This window comes from Oryctolagus cuniculus, chromosome 1, assembly GCF_964237555.1.
Source record: "Oryctolagus cuniculus chromosome 1, mOryCun1.1, whole genome shotgun sequence".
Taxonomy (NCBI): Eukaryota; Metazoa; Chordata; class Mammalia; order Lagomorpha; family Leporidae; genus Oryctolagus; species Oryctolagus cuniculus.
Genome location: NC_091432.1, coordinates 196,894,735 through 196,906,774, shown reverse-complemented (window position 1 = coordinate 196,906,774; position 12,040 = coordinate 196,894,735). Strand labels below are relative to the sequence as shown.

The 12,040-nt window shown below is 44.4% G+C and overlaps 1 protein-coding gene across 2 annotated transcripts in view; it reads right to left on the bottom strand.

Moving 5' to 3' along the window:
* Nucleotides 1-12,040, bottom strand: part of UBE2R2 (ubiquitin conjugating enzyme E2 R2) — an 80,792-nt gene that overhangs the window by 28,383 nt on the left and 40,369 nt on the right. Inside the window, exons 1-2 of one of the 2 annotated variants that reach the window (XM_051857017.2) lie at nt 5,983-6,090; nt 1,145-1,231 (exon numbers count right to left, since the gene is read on the bottom strand). In XM_051857017.2, the coding sequence (XP_051712977.1) occupies nt 1,145-1,231; nt 5,983-6,024 (129 nt within the window). In that variant the 5' untranslated portion in view covers nt 6,025-6,090. Of the gene's footprint in view, nt 1-1,144; nt 1,232-5,982; nt 6,091-12,040 lie in introns of those variants that run through there. The other variant, XM_008275000.4, reaches the window with a different exon arrangement.

Genomic DNA, 12,040 nt, shown 5'->3' with positions numbered 1-12,040 from the left:
TTCTTTGTTTATACAGATTAATTCAAATATTTTTTAAAAACTAATATTGGCCGGCGCCGCGGCTCACTAGGCTAATCCTCCGCCTGGTGGCGCCAGCACACCGGGTTCTAGTCCCGGTTGGGGCGCCGGATTCTGTCCCAGTTGCCCCTCTTCCAGGCCAGCTCTCTGCTGTGGCCAGGGAGTGCAGTGGAGGATGGCCCAGGTGCTTGGGCCCTGCACTCCCATGGGAGACCAGGAAAAGCACCTGGCTCTTTGCTTCAGATCAGCGCGGTGTGCCGGCCACAGCACGCCGGCCGCGGCGGCCATTGGAGGGTGAACCAACAGCAAAAGGAAGACCTTTCTCTCTGTCTCTCTCTCTCACTGTCCACTCTGCCTGTCAAAAAATAAAAAAATAAAAAATAAAAACTAATATTTTGGGAGCTTATTTCTGGAAAGAAAGTTACATATCCTTTTAAACACTTCTGTCCTATTAGATAAAGAAAAGTAGATTATCTTAAAGAAAAATCAGATTTGTGAAAAATTACCAAGTTGCTCCAATATGCTATAGTATTATGTTCTCGTTTCTTACGGATTAACATAAGGCTGAATATCTCTGATCAACAAAATTAGAAAAGTTTCCCGCAGGCATGTGGACTTGTTCACTAGAAGAACCTCACCTTGGATTTATTCCAAAAGAGGCTCTCAATTGTTCAGCAGCAATTCCAGAAAGGAGGCCAGTCCAAATGTAGTGGGATAAATCCCCTCAAAAAGCTGAATCTTTGATCACAGCAAGAAGTGACCCTCGCTGTGAAGTTGGAGGGTAGGTACACAAATAAATCTGTATGGCTTTATCTACTCAATTTCAAAAATGCAAAAGTTAACACATGGATATCATAATCTTAGCAATGAGCAGCAAGCATTTAAAACCTAAATCTTTAATGAGTATACACTGAATATTAAAAAGGTACCTCTCCAAAAAAAAAAAAAAATGTACCTCTCAATGTGAAATAACTAAACTCAAGGCTACTAATTAAAAGGGCAAAATCACGAATATTTCTCTGGGACTACAGCATAACTATCACAGGAAGCTGAGATATACAGTTATTTTTAAAGTATTGACCTAGAAATTAAATTTTCAGAAAAACTTATGATAGACATATCTTACCTCATAAATGTTGGGGTGCCACATTTTGGTCAAGAATCTGAAGGTAGGTGGTGAATATGGGTAGTCAATAGGAAATTTAATATGCGCCTAGAAAGGAAAAAATAAAATGCTAATAAATAAATTATAACTTATTTTTCCAACTTAAAATTCATCCTATTATACCCCAAAGTTCTTCTCTATACAGTAGACGCTTGAGATTAAAACAGCTCATATATATGAGGTACTTCAAACAGTTCATGGGAAGTGGAATTAGAAGATAAACCCATTGATAAAAAACTTTAGAAATTCATGCATAATTTTTCCATAACATGTATTTTCCATGAACTTTATGAAGAACTCATACTTTGTTATCATCACTGCCAGGGTGATTGGAATATTCTTTTAACATCCCTTAAAATACCTACAAAAGGCTATGTTAAATCACCAAACTTTACAGCTATATGAATTTTAACAATTCACATAAGTGAAAACCGTATTATCTCTAGGCATGTCCATTAACAAAATATTAATATAACCTATGATATGCATAATGAACAGCAATTTTTCTTTTTATTCACAGAGCAATGATTCCCTATCACCTAGAAATATTCAGTGTTCACATTTTGAGGTACAGTTTTCCAGATTTTTGGCTTTCACATATGCTTATTTCCTTATTACTTTATAAAAGTTAAAAATACAGGGCCAGTGCTGTGGCGCAGGTAAAGCTGCCACCTGCGGTGCTGGCATCCCATATGGGTGCCAGTTCGAGACCCTGCTGCTCCACTTCCGACCCAGCTCTCTGCTATGGCCTGGGAGAGCAGTACAAGATGGCTCAAGTCCTTGGGCCCCTACAACCACACAGGAAGACCTGGAGGAACCTCCTGACCAGCCACTGCGGCAAACTAGGGAGTGAACTAGCAGATGGGAAGACTGCTCTCTCTTGCCTCTCCTTCTCTGGGTAACACTTTTAAATAAATGAATAAATCTTTAAAAAAAAAAAGAGAGAATGGCTAACTTCTAAAAAAAACTTAAAATACTGTATTTTGTACTTTCTTTCATTTATATCATGTCCTTTCATTTATATCAAACATTTTTCTCATTTCATAAAATATTCTCTACATGTATCATTGTTAGCATGTGCATAATATACCATCATATATATATATACACACACACACACATATATATATATATGCGCCATTTAAAAGAACAATTTTCTTCTGTGGGGACAACTGGGTTGCTTCTCATTCCTTTACGATCATAAATTCTGCTGCAATGAATGTCCTTGACAGTTTACCATACTGGAAACAGGAAGAAACCAAGAAAAGGAACACCACAAAAGAATCAACTTTGCCAGAATTCTAGACAATAACTAAGGCTGCTGGTGCTGTGACACAGCAGGTTGATGCCCTGGCCTGGGGCACCGGCATCCCACATGGGCGCCAGTTTAAGACCCGGCTGCTCCACTTCTAATCTGGCGCTCTCCTGTGGCCTGGGAAAATGGTGGAGAATGGCCCAGGTCCTTGGGACCCTGCACCCATATGGGAAACCCGGAGGAGGCTCCTGGCTCTGGATCGGCACAGCTCCAGCCACTGCGGCCAACTGGGGAGTGAGCCATCAGATGGAAGACCTCTCTCTCCTCTCTGCGTGACTCTGACTTTCAAATAAATAAATAAATCTTTAAAAAGAAAATAACCAAGGCCTGCAGCAATTTAGGAACTATTTAGGGGGCCGGCGCCGCGGCTCACTAGGCTAATCCTCCGCCTTGCAGCGCCAGCACACCGGGTTCTAGTCACGGTCGGGGCGCCGGATTCTGTCCCGGTTGCCCCTCTTCCAGGCCAGCCCTCTGCTGTGGCCTGGGAGTGCAGTGGAGGATGGCCCAAGTGCTTGGGTCCTGCACCTCATGGGAGACCAGGATAAGCACCTGGCTCCTGGCTCCTGGCATCGGATCAGCGCGGTGCGCTGGCTGCAGCGCGCTGGCCGCGACGGCCATTGGAGGGTGAACCAACAGCAAAAGGAAGACCTTTCTCTCTGTCTCTCTCTCTCACTGTCCACTCTGCCTGTCCAAAAAAAAAAAAAAGGAACTATTTAGGAACTTTGTGGATTATTCCACAAAGCACTTATTCTAGTGCACTTCCTTACTCTTCAGTTTTGCAATAGCCTTATAACAAATAGATTCCAGGGCTAGCACTGTGGTTTAGCAAATTAAGCCACTGCCTACAGTACCAGCATCCCAGATAGAAGCTGGTTCAATTCCTGGCTGCTCCATTTCTGATCCAGCTCCCTGCTAATGCACCTGGAAGAGCAGTGGAAGATGGCCCAAGTGCTTGGACCCCTGGCACCTAGATGAAGTTCTTGGCTCCAGGCTTCCATCTGGTCCAGCTCCAACCATTGTAGTCATTTGGGGAGTGACCCAGTGGATAGAAGATCTGTCTCTCCTTCTCTCTCGCTCTGTAACTGCCTTTCAAATTAAATAAATCTTAAATTAAATAAATAAATAAGGTCACTGCCAAGACCAATGTCAAGAAGCTTAAAAAAAAAATTCCATTTGAGCTGAAAACTAGTAAGTTGACAAGCACCAAAGGAGTCAGAATAGTCTGGAACTTCTGCAAAGCTCTAACCATGAGAAAATGCTTTTTGACTTTTCTGGTGATTCCCTAGAACACTACACTTGCAATACTAGGTGACATGATTTGGAGCTCAGCCAATGTGAAGACATTTTCCTTGATAGAGTCTGATGAAAATGATGGCAGGCAACTATCAGTAAGGCAGTGGAAAACAGGTAAAATACATTAACCAAAAAACTTAGGTCTGGCATTGCAGTACACTGGGTTAAGACATCACCTGCAACACCAGCATCTTATGTGAATGGCCCATTGAGTCTCAACTGATTTGCTTCTGATTTCAGTTTCCTCCTAATGTGCCTGGGAAGGCAGAAGACAGCCCAAATGTATGCACTCCTGCCACCCAACTGTAAGACCCATAGAGTATTCCTGGCTCCTGGTTTCAGACTAGCCCAGCCTTGGCCACTGCAGTCATTTAGGGAGTGAAACAGAGGATAGAGGATCTTTTTCTTTCTGTGTTTCTCCTTCTCTGTAACTCTGCATTTTCAATAAATGAAATAAATCTTTAAAAACAAAACAGGGGACTGCACTGCAGCTTAACAGGTTAAGCCACCACCCGCAGCTTCAGCATCCGGTTTGAGTTCTGGCTGTTCCACTTCTGATCCAACTCCCTGCTAATACACCTGGACAAGCAGCAGAAGATAGCTAACATCCCTGGGCCCATGTGAGAGAGCTGGAAGAGGCTCCTGGCTTCAGCCTGGCCCAGTCCTGGTTGTTGAGGCCATCTGGGGAGTAAACCAGCAGACCTATGTTTCTGTCTCTTCTCTCTCAGTAACTCTTTCAAATAATTAATTAATTAATTTTTGAAAAAATTAAAGAAAGCATGAGAACAGTGTTCTACCAAATAGAGAATATCAATAAATTTACCTTTCAAATAAATAAATCTTCTTTTTCTTAAAAAGATTCTTATTTGTTTGAAAGGCAGAGTTATAGACAGATCTTCCATCCATCAGTCCACTCCCCAAATGGCCTCAACAGTTTGGGCTGTACCAGGCCAACACCAGGAGCTTGGAACCCCATTCAAGTCTCACATGTGAGTGGCAAGTGCCTAAGTACTTGGACCATCCTCTGCTGCTTTCCCAGGCAACAGAAAGCTGTATTAGAAGCAGAGCAGCTGGGATGGAAATCAGCACTAACATGGGATGCTGGCAGTACAGGTGGTGGCTTAACCTGCTATGCCACAATGCCAACCCTATAAATAAATCTTAAAACAAAACTTGCCAGCACCGAGGCTCACTAGGCTAATCCTCTGCCTTGCGGCACCGGCACACGGGGTTCTAGTCCCAGTCGGGGCGCCGGATTCTGTCCCAGTTGCCCCTCTTCCAGGCCAGCTCTCTGCTGTGGCCAGGGAGTGCAGTGGAGGATGGCCCAAGTGCTTGGGTCCTGCACCCCATGGGAGACCAGGATAAGCACGTGGCTCCCGCCTTCGGATCAGCGCGGTGCGCCGGCCACAGCGCGCCAGCCGCAATGGCCCTTGGAGGGTGAACCAACGGCAAAAGGAAGACCTTTCTCTCTCTCTCTCTCACTGTCCACTCTGCCTGTAAAAAAAAACCCAAAAAAAAAAAAAACAAAAACAAAAAAAACAAAACAAAACTCGTAGAAAACATGAAGTTGCAAAAAAACAATAACTAAGGCTGCGCCGCAGCTCACTAGGCTAATCCTCCGCCTTGCGGCACCAGCACACCGGGTTCTAGTCCCAGTCCGGGCGCCGGATTCTGTCCCAGTTGCCCCTTTTCCAGGCCAGCTCTCTGCTGTGGCCAGGGAGTGCAGTGGAGGATGGCCCAAGTGCTTGGGCCCTGCACCCCATGGGAAACCAGGAGAAGTAACTGGCTCCTGCCATCGGATCAGCGCAGTGCGCCGGCCGCAGCGTGCCAGCCGCGGCGGCCATTGGAGGGTGAACCAATGGCAAAGGAAGACCTTTCTCTCTGTCTCTCTCACTGTCCACTCTGCCCGTCAAAAAAAAAAAAAAAAAAAAAAACCACAATAATTAAAATTTAAACATTTCTAAAATGGCTTAACAATAGATTTCAGCAAGTGGAATTTAAATTTATGTTAATTTAGATTAAAGAACAGATATATATATATATATATATATATGTAATATATAAATGAACAGAATCCCAGAATATTTGTGTGCACACTCCTCCCCACCTCACCCTGGCACCACCTCTGGACTCGGTAGGTTCATGCCAAGTCATGTTAATGGTACAAAGAAGATGAAAACTTAGGGCTTGCCTTGTGGCACAGCAGGCTGAGTTGCAACTTGTGACCCAGCATCCCGTGTTGTGTTGGAGTGCCGGTTCAAGTCCTGGTTGCTCCACTTCCCACACAGCTCTATGTTAATATGCCTGGGAAAGCAGCAGAAGATAGCCCAAGTGTTGGATCCCTGCCATGCAGGTAAGAGACCTGGATGGAATTCCAGAATCCTGGCTTCAGAGTGAAGGCTGCTGTGACCATTTGAGGAGTGAACTAACAGATGGAAGACTGTCAATCTCTCTAACTCTGCCTTTCAAGTAAATAAATTAAAAAAAAAAAAAAGATATATTTATTTATTTGAAAGGCAGAGTTACAGAAAGGCAGAGGCAGAGAGAGAGAGAGAGAGGTCTTTCCATAAGCTGGTTCACTCCCCAAATGGCTGGAGCAGGGCTAATCTGAAGCCAGAATCCAGGATCTTCTTCTATGTCTCCCACACGGGTGCATGGGCCCAAAGACTTAGGACATCTACTGCTTTCCCAGGCCATAGCAGAGAGCTGGATCAGAAGTGGTACAAGCCGGCGCCACGGCTCAATAGGCTAATCCTCTGCCTTGCGGCGACAGCACACCGGGTTCTAGTCCCGGTCGGGGCACCGGATTCTGTCCCGGTTGCCCCTCTTCCAGGCCAGCTCTCTGCTGTGGCCAGGGAGTGCAGTGGAGGATGGCCCAAGTGCTTGGGTCCTGCACCCCATGGGAGACCAGGATAAGTACCTGGCTCCTGCCTTCGCATCAACGCGGTGCACCAGCCGCAGCGCGCCAGCCGCGGCGGCCATTTGAGGGTGAACCAACAGCAAAAGGAAGACCTTTCTGTCTCTCTCTCTCACTGTCCACTCTGCCTGTCAAAAATAAAAAAAATGAAGTGGTACAGCCTGGACTCGAATGGCGCTCATATGGGATGCTGGCACTGTAGGCAGCAGGCAGCAGCTTTACCTTCTATGCCACAGCACAGGCTACATTAAATAAATCAATCTTCAGAGAGGGAGGGAGGGAACCAAGGGAGAGGAGGCGGGAGGGGGGAGGGGGAAAGGAGGAGAGGGAGAGGGAACCAATTAGCTTGTTTAAAGTTGAGGCCTTTTTAGAAGCAATCAGATGGGATTAAATTGTTGGGGTGTGGCTGTGATTGGATCCTACTGGCTTTACAAGACATCACATAAAAGAAACACACAAGCACTGTCTTGCCACATGAAGCCCTGTGCCACCATGGCATTTGGCCAGCAAGCACTATGACATCACCATGTATCAATTCAATGGGGTCTATCCAATTTTAGACTATGATTCTCCAGAACCATAAGCCAAAATTGCTTTTTTTGTTCCCTTTACCAAGTTAGCCTTCCTCAGGTATTTCATTACAATGACAAAATGATGACTAATACAGAGACCTATGGGATCATCACTCATAACAACAATATATAGTGGAAGTCCTGGAAAAGATTAGGGAAACAAGGGAACAGGAAAATGTTTGAAGAAATAATGGCTGGGGGCTGATATTGTGGCATAGCGGATAAAGCCACTGCCTGCAGTGCCAGCATCCCATATTGGCACCAGTTCGAGTCCCGGCTGCTCTACTTCCGATCCAGCTCTCCGCTATGGCCTGGAAAAGCAGTAGAAGATGGTCCAAGTCCTTGGGCCCTACACTCACGTGGGAGACCTGGAAGAAGTTCCTGGCTCCTGGCTTTGGATCAGCTCAGCTCCGGCCATTGTGGCCATCTGGGGAGTGAACCAGTGAATGGAAGACCTCTCTCTGTTTCTACCTCTCTTTAACGTTTTCAAATAAATAAAATTAGTTTAAAAAAAAAAAAACTAATAGCTGAAAACCTCCCAAATTTGATAAAAAACATTAACCTTCTCCCTCAAGAAGCTCAGCAAACTCCAAGTAGATTAAACTCAGAGCTCCATACCTAAGCATGTCATAACCACACTGCTCAAAGTTGAACAGACCTTGAAAGCAGCAAGAGAGGAGAAGCAATTCAACAAATAGAAGGATCTTCAACAAACCAAACACCTGCTTTCTCATCAGAAAATAAAAAGCTAGAAAGCACGAGAATAACATATTTTAAGTACAGAAAGAAAAAACCAGAGATAGTGTTATGGCACAGTGGTTAAGCCATCACTTGTAACCTTGCATCCCATGTTGGAATGTTAGTTCCAATACTTGGCTACTCTGCCTCTGACCTAGCTTTCTGCTAATGCACATGGGAAAGATAGCAGATGACAGCCCAAATGCTTGGGCCCCTGATACTCATTTGGGAGACTCAGATGGAGTTCCTGGCTTCCATCTGGTCCAGTCCTGACCACTGCAGCCACTTAGGGAGTAAACCAGCAAATAGAAGATCTCCTTAAAACTTGAAACTCAGGGCTGGAACTGTGGTGAAGCGGATAAAGCTGCCACCTGCTGTGCCGGTTTCCCATATGGGCACTAGTTCAAGTCCAGGCTGCTCTACTTCTGATCCATCTCTCTGCTATGGCCTGGGAAAGTAGAAGATGACCCAAGTCCTTGGGTCCCTGCACCCATGTGGCTCCTGGCTTCAGATCAGTGCAGCTCTGGCCGTTGCAGCCAACTGGGGAGTGAACCAGCAGATGGAAAACCTCCCTCTCCCTCTCCCTCTCCCTGCCTCTCCTTCCTTCTATGTGTAACTCTTTCAAATAAATACATAAATCTTAAACACACACACACACACACACACTTAAACCTCTTAAGTTATATTCTTTTTTATCACAACTCCGGAAGAAAACTATGTGCCAAACAATACATCTTTTGCACTTCTAATTCCATCTTTGTAACTGCTATCTGGAAGAACAAAACTTGACAAAGTCTGCAGCATAAAAAGCTGTGTTCAGGGACCTGTGTTGTGGTACAGCAAGTTGAATATGCTATACTGGCATACCATATCAGGATACCAGTTCAAGTCCCAGTATCTCTACATCCAATCCAGCTCCCTGCTAATGTGGCCTGGGAAGGCAGCAGAAGATGGCCCACGCGTTTGGTACCCTGCCACCCATGTGGGAGAATTGGAAGAAGCTCCTGGCTTCAGCCTGGTCCAATCTTGGTTGTTGCAGCCATATGGCGAATGAACCAACGGATGGAAGAGCTCTCTCTTTCTAGTTTTCTCCTTCTCCCTCTAGTGTAACTCTTTCAAATAAAATAGATAAATCTTTAAAAATAATTTTTTGGCCGGCACTGCGGCTCACTAGGCTAATCCTCCGCCTATGGTGCCCGCACACCGGGTTCTAGTCCCGGTCAGGACGCTGGATTCTGTCCTGGTTGCTCCTCTTCCAGTCCAGCTCTCTGCTGTGGTCCGGGAAGGCAGTGGAGGATGGCCCGAGTCCTTGGGCCCTGCACCCACATGGGAGACCAGGAGAAGCACCTGGCTCCTGGCTTCGTATCAGCGCGGTGCACCAGCCGCGGCGTGCTGGCCGCAGCAGCCATTGGGAGCTGAACCAACGGAAAAGGATGACCTTTCTCTCTGTCTCTCTCTCTCTCTCTCTCTCTCACTGTCCTCTCTGCCTGTCAAAATAATAATAATAATAATAATAATAATTTTTTAAAAGGAAGACTTAAGTGTATGGGAGGTACGTCTGTAAAGGGGGATTTGACACATGGATAGAGAAACCTGATAGGGCTTAGGAACTGATCAATACTTCTAAACTGTAAGATGGGCTAAAAACAAGAGGATGAAACAATACACGGATAAAGTTAAAAACAGTTAAACACTAGAATCTCTTCCTTCAGCCCTTCAGTTAGGTAACTAATCTCAGATTAGAGTAGACTAAAGGTTTGGATTCTGGAAAGGTTAAACAAGAAATCCTCTAGTTGAGAGCAGAAACTAGATAAATTGAAAACAAGGAAATTAAATCAAATCTGTAACTTTAATGAATGGAAAAACCACAGAATTGTCTCTCATCTACCCCACCCAGAAACCAACCTTTTATCCCTCGAGTGGAAGATTACAGCATTCTTTTTGAGACTAGCGGTTTTCTCAAAACTAAATATACAGATAATGATACTTAGAGGCTTCCACACATAAAAAGGCCTAAGCCTTGCTTTCACACCTAAAGTTGTTAGGACACACTTAACAACAAGCTGCAGTTTCCCACTCATTACTTCTTAGGGACATACTGTTAAATATGAACCAAGGACCAAAGAAAACCAGATACTTGAGTAAAACCTTCAAAATAAAAGAGAAGGAAAAAGCAACCTGAAGAAAACAGACAACTACAAATAGAAAACATAGCCAATGTCCTCAGAGGGTTTTTGTTTCACAAAACAAGTTATAAAAGGGAAAACTAAAAAGAAGAATGCTGACGGCCAGTGCTGTGGCACAGTAAGTTAAGCCTCCGCCTGTGGCACTGGCATCCCATGTGGGTGCCAGTTCGAGACCCAACTGCTCCTATTCCGATCCAGCTCTCTGTTAATGGCCTGGGAAAGCAGTGGAAAATGGCCCAAGTGCTTGGGTCCCTGCACTCGCATGGAGACCTGGAAGAAGCTTCTGGCTTGAGACAGGCCCAGCTCTGGCCATTTCAGCCATTTGGGGAATGAACTAGCAGATAGAAGACACACACACACACACACCCCGACTCTGCCTCTCTGTAACTCTACCTTTCAAATAATAAATAAAAAGCCATTCACATCCCATATTAGACTGCTGGTTTGAGTGTTGGTTACTCAGCTTCCAATCCAGTTCCCTGTTAATGCATCTGGGAGGCAGGGGATGATGGCTCAAGTTGAGTTCTGACATCCAAGTGGGACACCAGGATGGAGTTCCTGACTCTTACCTTCAGCCTGGCAGGTAGAAGGTTGGTAGGTGTCTCTCTCTCACTCTTGTTCTGTGTTTTTCTGAGTGGATGAGTGAGACAGACAGAGAAAAGACAAGACTCTGCCTTTCAAATAAATCTTTAAAACAATTTCAAAAAACAAAAACAGTTGATCCTCCATTCTAAAGGTTCCACACTGGTAGATTCTTTCCAACCACAGATAAAAATATTTGGGAAAAAACCTATACAGACTTTTTCTTTGTCATTATTCCCTTAATAATACAGTGTAACAACAATTAACAATGTCTTACACTGTACAAGTATTAAGTATTACAACTAATCTACAGATAAGTTTAACTGGTTGAATGCCAATATTATGCTATATTCTTACATAAGAGACTTTAACAATCATAGATTTTGGTACTCCCAGAGGGATTAGATTCAATTTTCCATGGATAGCAAGGGAGGAATATATTTCAAAAGATTACAAACATTAGGGGCAGTCATTCCTTAGAGTGAGGTTCAACACCTAGCTCTGGCTCCTGCCTCTCAAGCTTGCTGCTAATGCAGACCCTGGGAGGCAGCAGTGATGGCTCAAGTAGTTGGGTCCCTGTCACCCAAGAGATCTAAACTGAGTTCCTAGCTCCTGGTTTTAGCCAGGACCAGCCTTTGCCATTGCAGGCATTAGGGAAGTAAACCAGCAAATAGGAGCCCTCTGTTTTCCCCTCTTGAATAATCAAAAAAATGAATAAGTAACTTAGAAAAACTGAATTTTAATGAAAAAAAAAAAAAGCACAAACTTGGGCAGACATTTGGCCTAAGTAGCCAGTTGTGACACCTGTATCCCATATCATAGAGCACGGGTTCAAGTTTTGGCTCTACTCCTAATTCTAGCTTCCTGCTAATGTGCACCCTGGGAGACAGCAGGTGATGACTTGAGTACTTGTGTTCCTGCCACTCATATGGGAGACCTGGATTGAGTCCCCAGCTCCTGGCTCCACCTGGCCCAGCCCTAGTCATTACTGGCATTTGCAGAGTAAACCAGCAGATAGGAGCCTGTCTGCACATATGTTCTCCCCTCACCCTCATCTTCTCAAATAAAAATTCAAAGTTTTTATCACAAATATAACCAATGCAAAAGATTCTATTAACTTGATTACAACAAATTTAAGGGATTCTTTTCAGATGAAGAGACTATAAGATAGTATGTCATATTCAGAGAACTCCTGTAAGTCAACAAAACAATAACTACATACCAAAAAAATCGACAAAAACAGTGAAGAACAAC